The 17,288-nt window shown below is 36.5% G+C and overlaps 2 protein-coding genes across 6 annotated transcripts in view; both read right to left on the bottom strand.

The window, feature by feature from the left end:
- LOC134848302 (uncharacterized) overlaps nt 1–17,288 on the bottom strand; it is a 386,969-nt gene that overhangs the window by 336,876 nt on the left and 32,805 nt on the right. The window lies entirely within an intron of this gene.
- Nucleotides 13,385–17,288, bottom strand: part of LOC134856955 (probable serine/threonine-protein kinase mkcB) — a 31,535-nt gene continuing 27,631 nt past the window's right edge. For all 5 annotated transcript variants that reach the window (XM_063873249.1, XM_063873250.1, XM_063873251.1 and 2 more), the window contains one exon: nt 13,385–14,183. In XM_063873249.1, coding sequence (XP_063729319.1) covers nt 14,006–14,183 — 178 coding nt within the window. In that variant the 3' untranslated portion in view covers nt 13,385–14,005. The remainder of the gene's footprint in view (nt 14,184–17,288) is intronic.

Raw genomic sequence — 17,288 nt, 5'->3', positions numbered from 1 at the left:
ATTTTTTGTGGTACAAAATTTTTCATTTTCCAGGACAGTGTGTGGCTAGTTAAGAAGTCTTGATGAGTTCGTTGGTGTTCCAATCATCAATTCTACTAGATTAGCGATCGTTGCAGAAGCGGATTTGCGCTGTGGTGATTTTTTGTCCGAATAAAGTTGTCATCACAAATTGGTAGTTTCCACTTGCTTCTGGTCTTGGCTACTGAATGTTTCTTCAGTTTTGACAACCAAAAAAATACACTGCAACATTTTTTTTGGTTTGTTAAAGCGTTGTGGACATGCTGGTGGTTCATGGGAGTACTATATTTTGATTTTGGTTTTTATGATTCTGAAATTTGTCATTTTTTGTGTTTGTTCTTGATGCGATCTTTCGTGGTACAATTTTTTTTTCATTTTTCAGGACACTGTGTGGCTAGTTAAGTCATATTGATGTGTTCATTGTTGTTTTTTTCATCAGTTCTACTAAGTTAGCGATCATTGCAGAAGCGGATTTTCTCGGTGGTACTTTTTTGTCCGAAAAGGTTGTCGTTACAAATCGGTAGTTTCCACTAGCTTCTGGTCTCGGCTACTGAATGTTTCTTCAGTTTTGACAACCAAAAATTACATCGACAGATTTTTTGGGGTTGTTGAAATGTTAATGCGTTGTGGGTATGCTGACGGCTCATGGAAGTACTAAGTTTTTGATTGTGGTCTTTATGTTTCTGAAAGATGTCTTTTTTTGTGTTTGTTCTTGATGCGATCTTTTGTGGTACAAACTTTTTTCATTTTTCAAGACACTGTGTGGCTAGTTAAGTCATCTTGATGTGTTCATTGTTGTTTTTTTCATCAATTCTACTAAGTTAGCGATCATTGCAGAAGCGGATTTTCTCGGTGGTACTTTTTTGTCCGAAAAGGTTATCGTTACAAATCGGTAGTTTCCACTGGCTTCTGGTCTCGGCTACTGAATGTTTCTTCAGTTTTGACAACCAAAAAATACCTCGACATATTTTTTGGGGTTGTTAATGTGTTAATGCGTTGTGGGTATGCTGACGGTTCATGGGAATACTAAGTTTTTGATTTTGGTTTTTGTGTTTCTGAAATATGTCTTTTTTGTGTTTGTTCTTGATGCGATCTTTTGTGGTAGAAGTTTTTTTTCATTCTTCAGGACACTGTGTGGCTAGTTAAGTCATCTTGATGTGTTCATTGTTGTTCCATTCATTAGTTCTACTGAGTTAGCGATCGTTGCAGAAGCGGATATGCGCTGTGGTGATTTTTTTTTTCGAAAAAAGTTGTCAATACAAAATGGTTGTTTCCACTAGCTTCTGGTCCTGGCTACTGAATGTTTCTTCAGTTTTGACAACCAAAAAAATACACAGCGACTTTTTTTGGTTTGTCAAAGCTTTGTGGACATGCTGGTGGTTCATGGGAGTACTATATTTCGATTTTGGTTTTTATGATTCTGAAATTTGTCATTTTTTGTGTTTGTTCTTGATGCGATCTTTTGTGTTACAAATTTTTTTCATTTTTCAGGACACTCTGTGGCTAGTTAAGTCATATTGATGTGTTCATTGTTGTTTTTTTCATCAGTTCTACTAAGTTAGCGATCATTGCAGAAGCGGATTTTCTCGGTGGTACTTTTTTGTCCGAAAAGGTTGTCGTTACAAATCGGTAGTTTCCACTAGCTTCTGGTCTCGGCTACTGAATGTTTCTTCAGTTTTGACAACCAAAAAATACATCGACAGATTTTTTGGGGTTGTTAATGTGTTAATGCGTTGTGGGTATGCTGACGGTTCTTGGGAATACTAAGTTTTTGATTTTGGTTTTTATGTTTCTGAAATATGTCTTTTTTGTGTTTGTTCTTGATGCGATCTTTTGTGGTACAATTTTTTTTTTCATTTTTCAGGACACTGTGTGGCTAGTTAAATTATCTTGATGTGTTCATTATTGTTCCAATCATTAATTTTACTATGTTAGCTATCGTTGCAGAAGCGGATTTGCTCTGTGGTACTTTTTTTTCCGAAAAGGTTGTCGTTACAAATCGGTAGTTTCCACTAGCTTCTGGTCTCGGCTACTGAATGTTTCTTCAGTTTTGACAACCAAAAATACATCGACAAATTTTTTGGGGTTGTTAATGTGTTAATGCGTTGTGGGTATGCTGACGGTTCATGGGATTAATAAGTTTTTGATTTTGGTTTTTGTGTTTCTGAAATATGTCTTCTTTGTGTTTGTTCTTGATGCGATCTTTTGTGGTAGAAGTTTTTTTTTCATTCTTCAGGACACTGTGTGGCTAGTTAAGTCATCTTGATGTGTTCATTGTTGTTCCATTCATTAGTTCTACTGAGTTAGCGATCGTTGCAGAAGCGGATATGCGCTGTGGTGATTTTTTTTTTTCGAAAAAAGTTGTCGTTACAAAATGGTTGTTTCCACTAGCTTCTGGTCCTGGCTACTGAATGTTTCTTCAGTTTTGACAACCAAAAAAATACACAGCGACTTTTTTTTGGTTTGTCAAAGCTTTGTGGACATGCTGGTGGTTCATGGGAGTACTATATTTTGATTTTGGTTTTTATGATTCTGAAATTTGTCATTTTTTGTGTTTGTTCTTGATGCGATCTTTTGTGGTACAATTTTTTTTTTCATTTTTCAGGACACTGTGTGGCTAGTTAAGTTATCTTGATGTGTTCATTGTTGTTCCATTCATTAGTTTTACTGGGTTAGCTATCGTTGCAGAAGCGGATTTGCTCTGTGGTACTTTTTTGTCCGAAAAGGTTGTCGTTACAAATCGGTAGTTTCCACTAGCTTCTGGTCCTGGCTACTGAATGTTTCTTCAGTTTTGACAACCAAAAAAATACACAGCGACTTTTTTTTGGTTTGTCAAAGCTTTGTGGACATGCTGGTGGTTCATGGGAGTACTATATTTTGATTTGGGTTTTTATGATTCTGAAATTTGTCATTTTTTGTGTTTGTTCTTGATGCGATCTTTTGTGGTACAATTTGTTTTTTTTCATTTTTCAGGACACTGTGTGCCTAGTTAAGTCATATTGATGTGTTCATTGTTGTTTTTTCTCATCAGTTCTACTAAGTTAGCGATCAATGCAGAAGCGGATTTACTCGATGGTACTTTTTTGTCCGAAAAGGTTGTCGTTACAAATCGGTAGTTTCCACTAGCTTCTGGTCTCGGCTACTGAATGTTTCTTCAGTTTTGACAACCAAAAAATACATCGACAGATTTTTTGGGGTTGTTAATGTGTTAATGCGTTGTGGGTATGCTGACGGTTCATGGGAATACTAAGTTTTTGATTTTGGTTTTTGTGTTTCTGAAATAAGTCTTTTTTGTGTTTGTTCTTGATGCGATCTTTTGTGGTACAAGTTTTTTTTTCATTTTTCAGGACACTTTGTGGCTAGTTAAGTTATCTTGATGTGTTCATTGTTGTTCCATTCATTAGTTTTACTGGGTTAGCTATCGTTGCAGAAGCGGATTTGCCCTGTGGTACTTTTTTGTCCGAAAAGGTTGTCGTTACAAATCGGTAGTTTCCACTAGCTTCTGGTCTCGGCTACTGAATGTTTCTTCAGTTTTGACAACCAAAAATACATCGACAAATTTTTTGGGGTTGTTAATGTGTTAATGCGTTGTGGGTATGCTGACGGTTCATGGGATTAATAAGTTTTTGATTTTGGTTTTTATGTTTCTGAAATATGTCTTTTTGTGTTTGTTCTTGATGCGATATTTTGTGGTTCAAGTTCTTTTTTCATTTTTCAGGACACTGTGTGGCTAGTTAAGTCATCTTGATGTGTTCATTGTTGTTCCATTCAATAGTTCTACTGGGTTAGCTATCGTTGCAGAAGCGGATTTGTTCTGTGGTATTTTTTTGTCCGAAAAGGTTGTCGTTACAAATCGGTAGTTTCCACTAGCTTCTGGTCTCGGCTACTGAATGTTTCTTCAGTTTTGACAACCAAAAAATACATCGACAGATTTTTTGGGGTTGTTAATGTGTTAATGCGTTGTGGGTATGCTGACGGTTCATGGGAATACTAAGTTTTTGATTTTGGTTTTTGTGTTTCTGAAATAAGTCTTTTTTGTGTTTGTTCTTGATGCGATCTTTTGTGGTACAAGTTTTTTTTTCATTTTTCAGGACACTTTGTGGCTAGTTAAGTTATCTTGATGTGTTCATTGTTGTTCCATTCATTAGTTTTACTGGGTTAGCTATCGTTGCAGAAGCGGATTTGCTCTGTGGTACTTTTTTGTCCGAAAAGGTTGTCGTTACAAATCGGTAGTTTCCACTAGCTTCTGGTCTCGGCTACTGAATGTTTCTTCAGTTTTGACAACCAAAAAATACATCGACAAATTTTTTGGGGTTGTTAATGTGTTAATGCGTTGTGGGTATGCTGACGGTTCATGGGATTAATAAGTTTTTGATTTTGGTTTTTATGTTTCTGAAATATGTCTTTTTGTGTTTGTTCTTGATGCGATATTTTGTGGTTCAAGTTCTTTTTTCATTTTTCAGGACACTGTGTGGCTAGTTAAGTCATCTTGATGTGTTCATTGTTGTTCCATTCATTAGTTCTACTGGGTTAGCTATCGTTGCAGAAGCGGATTTGTTCTGTGGTATTTTTTTGTCCGAAAAGGTTGTCGTTACAAATCGGTAGTTTCCACTAGCTTCTGGTCTCGGCTACTGAATGTTTCTTCAGTTTTGACAACCAAAAAATACATCGACAGATTTTTTGGGGTTGTTAATGTGTTAATGCGTTGTGGGTATGCTGACGGTTCTTGGGAATACTAAGTTTTTGATTTTGGTTTTTATGTTTCTGAAATATGTCTTTTTTGTGTTTGTTCTTGATGCGATCTTTTGTGGTACAATTTTTTTTTTCATTTTTCAGGACACTGTGTGGCTAGTTAAGTTATCTTGATGTGTTCATTGTTGTTCCATTCATTAGTTTTACTGGGTTAGCTATCGTTGCAGAAGCGGATTTGCTCTGTGGTACTTTTTTGTCCGAAAAGGTTGTCGTTACAAATCGGTAGTTTCCACTAGCTTCTGGTCTCGGCTACTGAATGTTTCTTCAGTTTTGACAACCAAAAAATACATCGACAAATTTTTTGGGGTTGTTAATGTGTTAATGCGTTGTGGGTATGCTGACGGTTCATGGGATTAATAAGTTTTTGATTTTGGTTTTTATGTTTCTGAAATATGTCTTTTTGTGTTTGTTCTTGATGCGATATTTTGTGGTTCAAGTTCTTTTTTCATTTTTCAGGACACTGTGTGGCTAGTTAAGTCATCTTGATGTGTTCATTGTTGTTCCATTCATTAGTTCTACTGGGTTAGCTATCGTTGCAGAAGCGGATTTGTTCTGTGGTATTTTTTTGTCCGAAAAGGTTGTCGTTACAAATCGGTAGTTTCCACTAGCTTCTGGTCTCGGCTACTGAATGTTTCTTCAGTTTTGACAACCAAAAAATACATCGACAGATTTTTTGGGGTTGTTAATGTGTTAATGCGTTGTGGGTATGCTGACGGTTCTTGGGAATACTAAGTTTTTGATTTTGGTTTTTATGTTTCTGAAATATGTCTTTTTTGTGTTTGTTCTTGATGCGATCTTTTGTGGTACAATTTTTTTTTTCATTTTTCAGGACACTGTGTGGCTAGTTAAGTTATCTTGATGTGTTCATTGTTGTTCCATTCATTAGTTTTACTGGGTTAGCTATCGTTGCAGAAGCGGATTTGCTCTGTGGTACTTTTTTGTCCAAAAGGGTTGTCGTTACAAATCGGTAGTTTCCACTAGCTTCTGGTCTCGGCTACTGAATGTTTCTTCAGTTTTGACAACCAAAAAATACATCGACAGATTTTTTGGGGTTGTTAATGTGTTAATGCGTTGTGGGTATACTGACGGTTCATGGGAATACTAAGTTTTTGATTTTGGTTTTTGTGTTTCTGAAATAAGTCTTTTTTGTGTTTGTTCTTGATGCGATATTTTGTGGTACAAGTTTATTTTTCATTTTTCAGGACACTTTGTGGCTAGTTAAGTCATCTTGATGTGTTCATTGTTGTTCCATTCATTAGTTCTACTGGGTTAGCGATCGTTGCAGAAGCGGATTTGCTCTGTGGTACTTTTTTGTCCAAAAGGGTTGTCGTTACAAATCGGTAGTTTCCACTAGCTTCTGGTCTCGGCTACTGAATGTTTCTTCAGTTTTGACAACCAAAAAATACATCGACAGATTTTTTGGGGTTGTTAATGTGTTAATGCGTTGTGGGTATGCTGACGGTTCATGGGAATACTAAGTTTTTGATTTTGGTTTTTGTGTTTCTGAAATAAGTCTTTTTTGTGTTTGTTCTTGATGCGATATTTTGTGGTACAAGTTTATTTTTCATTTTTCAGGACACTTTGTGGCTAGTTAAGTCATCTTGATGTGTTCATTGTTGTTCCATTCATTAGTTCTACTGGGTTAGCGATCGTTGCAGAAGCGGATATGCGCTGTGGTGATTTTTTTTTTCGAAAAAAAGTTGTCGTTACAAAATGGTTGTTTCCACTAGCTTCTGGTCCTGGCTACTGAATGTTTCTTCAGTTTTGACAACCAAAAAAATACACTGCGACATTTTTTTGGTTTTTTAAAGCGTTGTGGACATGCTGGTGGTTCATGGGAGTACTATATTTTGATTTTGGTTTTTATGATTCTGAAATTTGTCATTTTTTGTGTTTGTTCTTGATGCGATCTTTTGTGGTACAATTTGTTTTTTCATTTTTCAGGACACTGTGTGGCTAGTTAAGTCATATTGATGTGTTCATTGTTGTTTTTTTCTCATCAGTTCTACTAAGTTAGCGATCAATGCAGAAGCGGATTTTCTCGATGGTACTTTTTTGTCCGAAAAGGTTGTCGTTACAAATCGGTAGTTTCCACTAGCTTCTGGTCTCGGCTACTGAATGTTTCTTCAGTTTTGACAACCAAAAAATACATCGACAGATTTTTTGGGGTTGTTAATGTGTTAATGCGTTGTGGGTATGCTGACGGTTCATGGGAATACTAAGTTTTGATTTTGGTTTTTATGTTTCTGAAATATGTCTTTTTTTTGTTTGTTCTTGATGCGATATTTTGTGGTACAAGTTTTTTTTTCATTTTTCAGGACACTGCGTGGCTAGTTAAGCCATCTTGAGGTGTTCATTGTTGTTCCATTCATTAGTTCTACTGGGTTAGCGATCGTTGCAGAAGCGGATATGCGCTGTGGTGATTTTTTTTTTCGAAAAAAGTTGTCGTCACAAAATGGTTGTTTCCACTAGCTTCTGGTCCTGGCTACTGAATCTTTCTTCAGTTTTGACAACCAAAAAAATACACTGCGACATTTTTTTTTTGTTTTTTGGTTTGTTAAAGCGTTGTGGACATGCTGGTGGTTCATGGGAGTACTATATTTTGATTTTGTTTTTTATGATTCTGAAATTTGTCATTTTTTGTGTTTGTTCTTGATGCGATATTTTGTGGTACAATTTTTTTTTCATTTTTCAGGACACTGTGTGGCTAGTTAAGTCATATTGATGTGTTCATTGTTGTTTTTTTTTCATCAGTTCTACTAAGTTAGCGATCATTGCAGAAGCGGATTTTCTCGGTGGTACTTTTTTGTCCGAAAAGGTTGTCGTTACAAATCGGTAGTTTCCACTAGCTTTTGGTCTCGGCTACTGAATGTTTCTTCAGTTTTGACAACCAAAAAATACATCGACAGATTTTTTGGGGTTGTTAATGTGTTAATGCGTTTTGGGTATGCTGACGGTTCATGGGAATAGTAAGTTTTTGATTTTGGTTTTTATGATTCTGAAATTTGTCATTTTTTGTGTTTGTTCTTGATGCGATCTTTTGTGGTACAATTTTTTTTCATTTTTCAGGACACTGTGTGGCTAGTTAAGTCATATTGATGTGTTCATTGTTGCTTTTTTTCATCAGTTCTACTAAGTTAGCGATCATTGCAGAAGCGGATTTTCTCGGTGGTACTTTTTTGTCCGAAAAGGTTGTCGTCGCAAAATGGTTGTTTCCACTAGCTTCTGGTCCTGGCTACTGAATGTTTCTTCAGTTTTGACAACCAAAAAAACACACTGCGACATTTTTTTTGGTTTGTTAAAGCGTTGTGGAGATGCTGGTGGTTCATGGGAGTACTATATTTTGATTTTGGTTTTTATGATTCTGAAATTTGTCATTTTTTGTGTTTGTTCTTGATGCGATCTTTTGTGGTACAATTTTTTTTCATTTTTCAGGACACTGTGTGGCTAGTTAAGTCATATTGATGTGTTCATTGTTGTTTTTTCATCAGTTCTACTAAGTTAGCAATCATTGCAGAAGCGGATTTTCTCGGTGGTACTTTTTTGTCCGAAAAGGTTGTCGTTACAAATCGGTCGTTTCCACTAGCTTCTGGTCTCGGCTACTGAATTTTTCTTCAGTTTTGACAACCAAAAAATACATCGACAGATTTTTTGGGGTTGTTAATGTGTTAATGCGTTGTGGGTATGCTGACGGTTCATGGGAATATTAAGTTTTTGATTTTGGTTTTTATGTTTCTGAAATATATTTTTTTGTGTTTGTTCTTGATGCGATCTTTTGTGGTTCAAGTTTTTTTTTTCATTTTTCAGGACACTGTGTGGCTAGTTAAGTCATCTTGATGTGTTCATTGTTGTTCCATTCATTAGTTCTACTGGGTTAGCTATCGTTGCAGAAGCGGATTTGCTCTGTGGTATTTTTTTGTCCGAAAAGGTTGTCGTTACAAATCGGTAGTTTCCACTAGCTTCTGGTCTCGGCTACTGAATGTTTCTTCAGTTTTGACAACCAAAAAATACGTCGACAGATTTTTTGGGGTTGTTAAAATGTTAATGCGTTGTGGGTATGCTGACGGCTCATGGAAGTACTAATTTTTTGATTTTGGTCTTTATGTTTCTGAAAGATATCTTTTTTGTGTTTGTTCTTGATGCGATCTTTTGTGGTACAATTTTTTTCATTTTTCAGGACACTGTGTGGCTAGTTAAGTCATCTTGATGTGTTCCTTGTTGCTCGATTCATCAGGTCTCCTGGGTCAGCGATTGTTGCAGAAGCGGATTTGCGCTGTGGTGATTTTTGTCCGAAAAAAGTTGTCGTCACAAATTGGTAGTTATCACTGGCTTCTGGTCTTGGCTACTGAATGTTTCTTCAGTTTTGACAACCAAAAAATGCAGCAACAATTTTTTTGGGTTGTTAAAATGTTAATGCGTTGTGGGTATGCTGACGGCTCATGGAAGTACTAAGTTTTTGATTTTGGTCTTTATGTTTCTGAAAGATGTCTTTTTTGTGTTTGTTCTTGATGCGATCTTTTGTGGTACAATTTTTTTCATTTTTCAGGACACTGTGTGGCTAGTTAAGTCATCTTGATGTGTTCCTTGTTGCTCGATTCATCAGGTCTCCTGGGTCAGCGATTGTTGCAGAAGCGGAATTGCGCTGTGGTGATTTTTGTCCGAAAAAAGTTGTCGTCACAAATTGGTAGTTATCACTGGCTTCTGGTCTTGGCTACTGAATGTTTCTTCAGTTTTGACAACCAAAAAATGCAGCGACAATTTTTTTGGGTTGTTAAAATGTTAATGCGTTGTGGGTATGCTGACGGCTCATGGAAGTACTAAGTTTTTGATTTTGGTCTTTATGTTTCTGAAAGATGTCTTTTTTGTGTTTGTTCTTGATGCGATCTTTTGTGGTACAATTTTTTTCGTTTTTCAGGACACTGTGTGGCTAGTTAAGTCATCTTGATGTGTTCCTTGTTGCTCGATTCATCAGGTCTCCTGGGTCAGCGATTGTTGCAGAAGCGGATTTGCGCTGTGGTGATTTTTGTCCGAAAAAAGTTGTCGTCACAAATTGGTAGTTATCACTGGCTTCTGGTCTTGGCTACTGAATGTTTCTTCAGTTTTGACAACCAAAAAATACAGCGACAATTTTTTTGGGTTGTTGATATGTTAATGCGTTGTGGGTATGACGGCTCATGGAAGGACTAAGTTTTTGATTTTGGTCTTTATGTTTCTGAAAGATGTCTTTTTTTGTGTTTGTTCTTGATGCGATCTTTTGTGGTACAAATTTTTTCTTTTTTCAGGACACTGTGTGGCTATTTAAGTCATCTTGATGTGTTCCTTGTTGCTCGATTCATCAGGTCTCCTGGGTCAGCGATCGTTGCAGAAACGAATTTGCACTGTGGTGATTTTTCGTCCGAAAAAGTTGTCGTCACAGTACTGGCAGTTTTTTTTTTGGTCTTGACTACCAGACATTCCTTGAGTTTTCATAAATTTGAAAGACAGCGCTGCCTTTTTGGGGTTGAAAATGCATTGTTTACTTGTTGTTGGTACCTGGGAGTGCTTATTTCTCGATTTCAGTTTTTTCTGTTGAATCATGTCATTTTATGTGTCTATCAGTGATGCGGTTTTTCTCGTTACAAGTTTGTCCATTTTTGATCACAGTGTCTGGCTGATATTATCTTTTTGATGTGCTCATTTTTATTCATTTATTCAAACATACTGGGGTAGTGGTCGTTGCACTAGCAAATTTGCGCTGGACTGTTTTTGTCTCAATAAAGTTATCACAAATTGGTAGTTTCCACTAGCTTCTGGTCTTGGCTGCTGAATGTTTCTTCAGTTTTGACATTTTTGAAATACACAGCGACGCTTTTTTGGGTTTTTACTGCGTTGTGGGTATGCCGAAATTTCATGGGAGTTCTGGGTTTTGATTTTGGTTTTCGTGTTTCTGAAATATGTCTTTTTTTGTGTTCATCCTTGACGCGATTTTTTGTGGTACAAGTTTTTTCATTTTTCAGCGCAGTGTGTGGCTAGTGAAGAATTCTTGATGTGTTCATTGTTGCTCCATTTGTCGATTCTACTGACTTAGCGATCGTTGCAGAAGCGGATTTGCGCTGTGGTGATTTTTTGTCCGAAGAAAATTGTCGTCACAAATTGGTAGTTTCCACTGGTTTCTGGTCTTGGCTACTGAATGTTTCTTCAGTTTTGACATCTTTGAAATACACAGCGATAATTTCTTGGGTTGTTAATGCCTTGTGGGTATGCTAACGGTTCATGGGAAAACAAAGTTTTTGATTTTGGTCTTTATGTTTCTGAAATATGTCATTTTTTGTGTTTATCCTTGATGGGGTCTTTTGTGGTACAATTTTTTTTCATATTTCAGGACATTTTGTGGCTAGTTAAGTTATCTTGATGTGTTTCTTGTTGTTTCATTGATCAGGTCTAGTGCGTTAGCGATCGTTGCAGAAGCGAATTTGCGCTGTGGTGTTTTTTGTCCGAAAAAGTTGTCGTCACAGTGCTGGCAGTTTTTCTTGCTTTTTGGTCTTGACTACCAGACATTCCTTGAGTTTTCACAAATTTGAAAGACAGAGCTGCCTTTTTGGGTTGATAATGCACATTTTACCTGTTGATGTTACCTGGGAGTGCTTAATAATTGATTTCAGTTTTTTTCTGTGGAATCATGTCTTTTTATGTGTCTATCAGTGATGCGGTTTTTCTGGTTACGAGTTTTTCCATTTTTGATCACAGTGTCTGGCTGATATTATCATTTCGATGTGCTCATTTTTATTCATTTGTTCAGTTCTACTGGGGTAGTGGTCGTTGCACAAGTGAACTTGCGCTGGAGTGTTTTTGTCTCAATAAAGTTGTCACAAATTGGTAGTTTCCACGAGCTTCTGGTTTTGGCTACTGAATGTTTCTTCAGTTTTTACATCTTTGAAATACAAAGCGACATTTTTTGGGTTGTTAACGGTTGGATGAAATTGTGTATGACAATTTCAACCAAATAATTATTTACTTAAGATAAGAGTGAACTCTTTTCCTCTTTAAAATTGTCAACCTTTTAACTGCTAGTCGATATTTTTCATTCTTTGAAGATTGGACTCGTTTTAAATATGCAAATTTTTTCACAGACTATTAGGTCGGATATCAAAAAGAAAGTGTGTCGGCTGATCGGATGAACGGATGATGAAACAGATATCCAATGAAACGAGGCTTTTGAGATTAGAATTAGACAAAGAAACTCTTAATAAATTTTGTTCCCACTATCATTTCCACTCGCTCAGTTGAATTAACACTTTCCGGAAAATATCTAATTCTTTTTCTTTTCTTTGATTTTTAAAATTTTATAAAGGTTTGAACTTAGGATTTTTTTAAATTGCGGAAAAATAAAAGCAGCAACGCGGATCTAGAAGAACTGATGACCCAATACTCTGATAGACAAAAGGTGGACAAATTCATCATCGTCCAGACGCGGACTACACGCTAATGAAGTGTTAGTTTAGATGTTTAAACTAGGCATTGACCCCATCCCCTTTATTGGTTTAAAGACAGTTGTTAATTAAATTGTTAAAGCATTTATGTTCAAGTAACCTTTATATAGATTCATACTCTTTTCGAACTATTTTTTCTTTAATAATGTTTTTCAAAAAATTGACGATCGCAGGTGACACTTATAATTTAGGCTAGACTACTATGCAATCAACCAGAAATGTTAGCTTTGTAAAGTATTCTGGTAACAGCAGAAATGAGGAGTTTTAGCCGAGTATTCCATTTAGGGCAGAAGTCATATTGATATTGGCAGAAAGAACAGAATGTGAAAATTTTCAGAAACTAAAAAGAATGAAATCGAAAGGTCTTTATAGTGGTTTGGAAGATCTCAAAAAATCAGCTTGGTCGACCTAAAAAAAGGTCTTCAAAATCTTCATTTTTCCCCAAACCTTTTTCCTCTATGTTCAAGATTTTAGAAAAACAAAGCTATCATTTCTATGAGTACAACATTGTCCAAATCATAAATTTCTCTAACAAATACATGTAACTAATGTCTGATTAGTTCGTTAAATTTTCTGGCATTATAGAATTTTTAGTCAGAAACTTGTACCTAACTTTCAATTCACAAAGCAAACGCTTTTATAGATATTGGTATAACACGAGACCAATATTAAACTAGCTCGTACGTTAATGTTTTTGTGTTTAGAAAAATCAACCAAGTGTACCCGAGATTTTCCGCACAACTGTGCCAATGTTTTGAAGGATAACTATAATAAAACAAAAACAAATCATGCAAATCGTACTGAAACAAATTCCCAGGCTGACAAAAATAAAGCGTAGAAGTTTTTCACGTGGTTAAAACAGGAAAAAGAGCCCTTTTAACGATCTTGGAAATTTTAATCTAGTTTTAAAAAAATATTTAAAACTAGTTAGAATGAAAGACTGATTTGCAGTAGCGTGCCAAGGTTAGGGGCTCAATTCTGGTTGCCAGTTTTTTTCTAAAGTTTCTACCTTTAGCTCTAAACTGCGACACTAATTTTTCGCTGAACAACCCAAACAATTGTCTTGGGGCTGCTCCAAATTTTTAGCATATATGGTCGTTCAGTGTTTTCGTCACATTTCGGAATTTTCGAAATGGCTAGCCTTAAAAAGCCAAAAACATCGACAAAAATAATCAACAATTTTGACAAAAACTTCTGTGCTCACACCAGCCGTGCCGTGCACAAAAGTTTTTTGTTAAAGTTATTGGAAGTTTTTGTCGATGCTTTTGGCTTCATAATGTCAACCAATTCAAAAAAATTGGCTTGTCAATTAAAAAAAACAATACATTTATAGAGTTGTTCAGCAGAAAATGACTGCCGTAATTTAGTATATGGTAGGTTTTAATAAGCTCAGCAAGTCAGAAAGTAATCGGTTTGATCTCAATTAAATCTAATGAGTAAGTTTGGTAAGTAGCTGAGCTGTATTTGAAAAGGGTTAAGACAAATCAATAAAATCAATCATCTGACGTCTCGAGTTTTTCTGAAGTTGAATTCTCCTCTCGCAACTTTACTTTGTAAATCTTTTTGGATGAAATTAATCATTTGATCGGGAGATGTTTATGGATTGTTGTTCCGTCTGTCAGATAAATGATATATAGTTAATGAACATTTCCAGCAACATAGAGGAATTTTTACGTTAGCAAAGGTAAAATTTGATTCAGCTGGGCTAAAAAAGCCCTTTCCGATGCAGTTTTTGTGATTTTTCTCTCAACCCTAGCCCCCTTTTCTCATCGATAGGTTATGGGATTGTCGTAGGGGGGTGGAGGTGTTCCATCTCCATTGAAATTGTTGTTGTTGTTGTTGTTGTTGTTGTTGTTGTTGATCAAGTCAAGATGAACCAAGCTGTTTTTCTTAGTGTAGCGCGCACTGTATTCAGGAGGGTTTTGGTTTGGCAGGGGATTAGATCTGTTAATAGTAATGGTTCTTACAACACGGAATTGATAAAAGTGCAGCCTATTACATAATTTTACTTACCTCAACTTACTTAACTATTACTTAATCTATAACATATTTTGGAGCCTTTTACTCAACTTCAAAAAGAGAGCATACTAAAAACAAAAAAAAATAAAACTGTTCGTACATCAGCCTTAAGCCTTGAATGCCCCTTAGCTGGTCTCAAAAAACAATTTTGAAAAAAATATATAATTTTTGGACTACCAAATGTGAAATATAAAACGTCGAAATAAAAAAACCAAATAACTCGCCTCATTTCAATTAGAATTATTATGAAAGCTGGATTGTGTTATTTAAGTTTTAATCGAGCCGGTTCCAGTCGAATATAGTCCAGTGTAAGTACAATTGTTCGGCAATCCGAAATTTTCCCTATCGAACCCCGCACTCTCTCAACGTTCTTTGAAAAATGGGTTTAAAAATAAACACCTCCAAAATAAAATTCCTAATTTCTTCGATAATCGGTACAATAGTTCAGTTTCAAAAATTGAATCATATATAATGATGTGACCATTGAAAATGCCTTAGCGTTCCGAATTTCGAAGAAAGAGACGGAAAGTATGCGCTCGGGCTGTTTTCTCCAGGCTTCTTAATTTTAGATTTCTTATATGGATGTATTGGACGGAAAATTTTATATCATCAGAAAGTTATTGCAATGCTGAGCTCAAATTTGAAAAAAATATATATTTCATCTACTGTTGATGTTTCTCGTAGAGTTATGTAGTGGAGACTGTCAAACTACTAATGTAATTATGTTAGAAAATAATTATGTATGGTACTTATGTAACCTGAGCAATGTCAACATTATAGAAAATTTTGGTACTGCGAATCGCCAGTGGCGAACGTGTCGTAGAGAATCTATAACGTTATCTTTCTCAGCTGTTTTGTGAAACTTTTCTATGCGGAGGTTAGAAATACCTCCACATGCCACAGCCAGCAACCGAATCTAGCAATCGTGGGCTGGATGTAACCACCGGACCCTTGGGAAAACTGTGCTCAAAAATTCCAGTTGGTGGTCTTTGCCAAGGAGGAGATCGATATTGAAGATTTACTAGACGTTAGTACCGCACCGGAAAATGTGTAACCGACATTAGAAGAGTCGGCGGGTACCGAAGAAGACCAGGTGCGAGCGGACAGAGATGCTTGCAATGCAGATGCGATACGAGTCTGGAGAGAAGAGGAAACTCGTCGCTCGGATGAAAGGAAACGGCTGTTCCGCGGAAGCACGAGAGGAGAGGCAGATAAAAGTCTGAAGACGAAGATTTTCTTATCGTTGGTGAAGTGGTGACAACAATATTTCTTTCAGAAAAACGAAAAAGTAAAATTGTGGATATTACTTTTGCCGAGATATGGAAATTGGCAACGGATGCGTTCTATCGAGAACCGAACGTTACGAACCGTAACTTAATCCTGTTTGGACGCAAGCAGCGTGATAATGAAGGAATGTAGCTGTTTTTTGGAGCTCTATTTGACTTAGCCAAAGGCTGTGATTTTGGCTTCAAGGAGGAGTCGACCGTGGGAGACATTTTTATATATTTTAGGGAGCATGAGGAGGTGCGAAAACAGCTTTGAATGACCCTTCAGTTTGCGGTGGTGAGATAAAGAGGAGAAAGAATGTTCAAAGACGGGAGTAGTTGTGTCTCAAGTTCGGTGGGAACAATTTTCACCAGGGGCGACAAAACGCCAACAAAAAGAATCAGCCATGTTACATCAGAAGAGAACCAGTCAACGATATTAAAGGGCAAAGTTGAGACAATTGTCACAATTGTCAAAATTGGTTGAAGCCGAACCAACGGAAGAGTTGTCCAGCAAAGAACATCATCTGTAACAATTGCATAGGAAGGAAACCTTTTGCTAAGTATTACAAAAGGGCTGTGGTGAATCAGATTCCTATGAATTTAGTCAATGTGAAACAAACCTGATCCATACGTTAAAAAAAGCAGATAAAATCAGGATGAATTTGGAGTATTTGCCATAAAGACTGTGTAGTATCAGGCAGAAAAAAATTGCTAAGCAGGCTGATAGGCAGAAACCAAAAAGAAACTGAATACCAAATTGGTTGTGCTACCGCTGTCTCATTTATTTCTCAGAGTAAGCTTCATGAAGTCAAAATTCAGGATCGCTGCGTCAGAAGTGAGTTTCACGAGGTGTGAACGATGTTGCCAGGGAGCCACAAGAGTAAAGGTAAACAGAGTACTAACCCACTCAACTTAATCACAGCAAACGTTTTTTTTGAGGGGGGATTCGAAGAAATGTTTGAACGCAATGGTTTGCCCAAAAGTTTTGGAACACGATCTCAGTTCCGTCAACCGGTACGACTATTACAAGATAAGGGCAAGAGGTTCCAATAGATGTCTTGCCTACAGTTGAATAGAAAATCAAGAATTTGCTGAACGATAGACATATTGTAAATTTGAGAAAATGCACCAAGGACTGCTTCATCTTGCCTAGAGTCGTCACGGCAAAACGGGATGGATCAGTTAAATTGTCCTTAAACTCAAAATGGATCAAAAAACAGATTTATCGGAACCGTTATCAAATCCCAAATATCCCAAATTGTCTTGCGTGTCAGTAGAGAAGAATTCTAAAACAACACAAACTCAGTCAGTCCGTTGGGTCGATTGTTTGTTGCCTATCGATTACAAAATCGAATATACCCCTGGGAAAAAAGTGACTGGTTGACTATTCATCCAGGCACCCTGTTGGGGACGCTTCTATAGTTTTGGAACTGGACAAATATTTTGTTGCAGACCAAATCAAGGGTATTAAAAGCTATTACAACCGTAGGTTGTCAGCTACACTGGAATCGAAATAATGACGTAATTTGTGAAATTAAAACGGAACGAGATTTACGTCATCGAAAAGAATGTGCAACAAAGAAACTCATCGACGCTCTTAGGAATTGTAATTCAATCAAAGCGTGTACTTCAAATCAGTCGAGCACAGAGCAGAGCTCAAAATGTAAAAAACTAAATCGAATGCCGATAAGTAACATGAATACGGATTTAAAAAACAGAAACACTGATCGGCAGGAGAACCAAAATTCCAAAATGTTACCGA

This window comes from Symsagittifera roscoffensis, chromosome 1 (assembly GCF_963678635.1).
Source record: "Symsagittifera roscoffensis chromosome 1, txSymRosc1.1, whole genome shotgun sequence".
NCBI lineage: Eukaryota > Metazoa > Xenacoelomorpha > Acoela > Convolutidae > Symsagittifera > Symsagittifera roscoffensis.
This window is presented reverse-complemented; position numbering and strand designations above follow the sequence as displayed.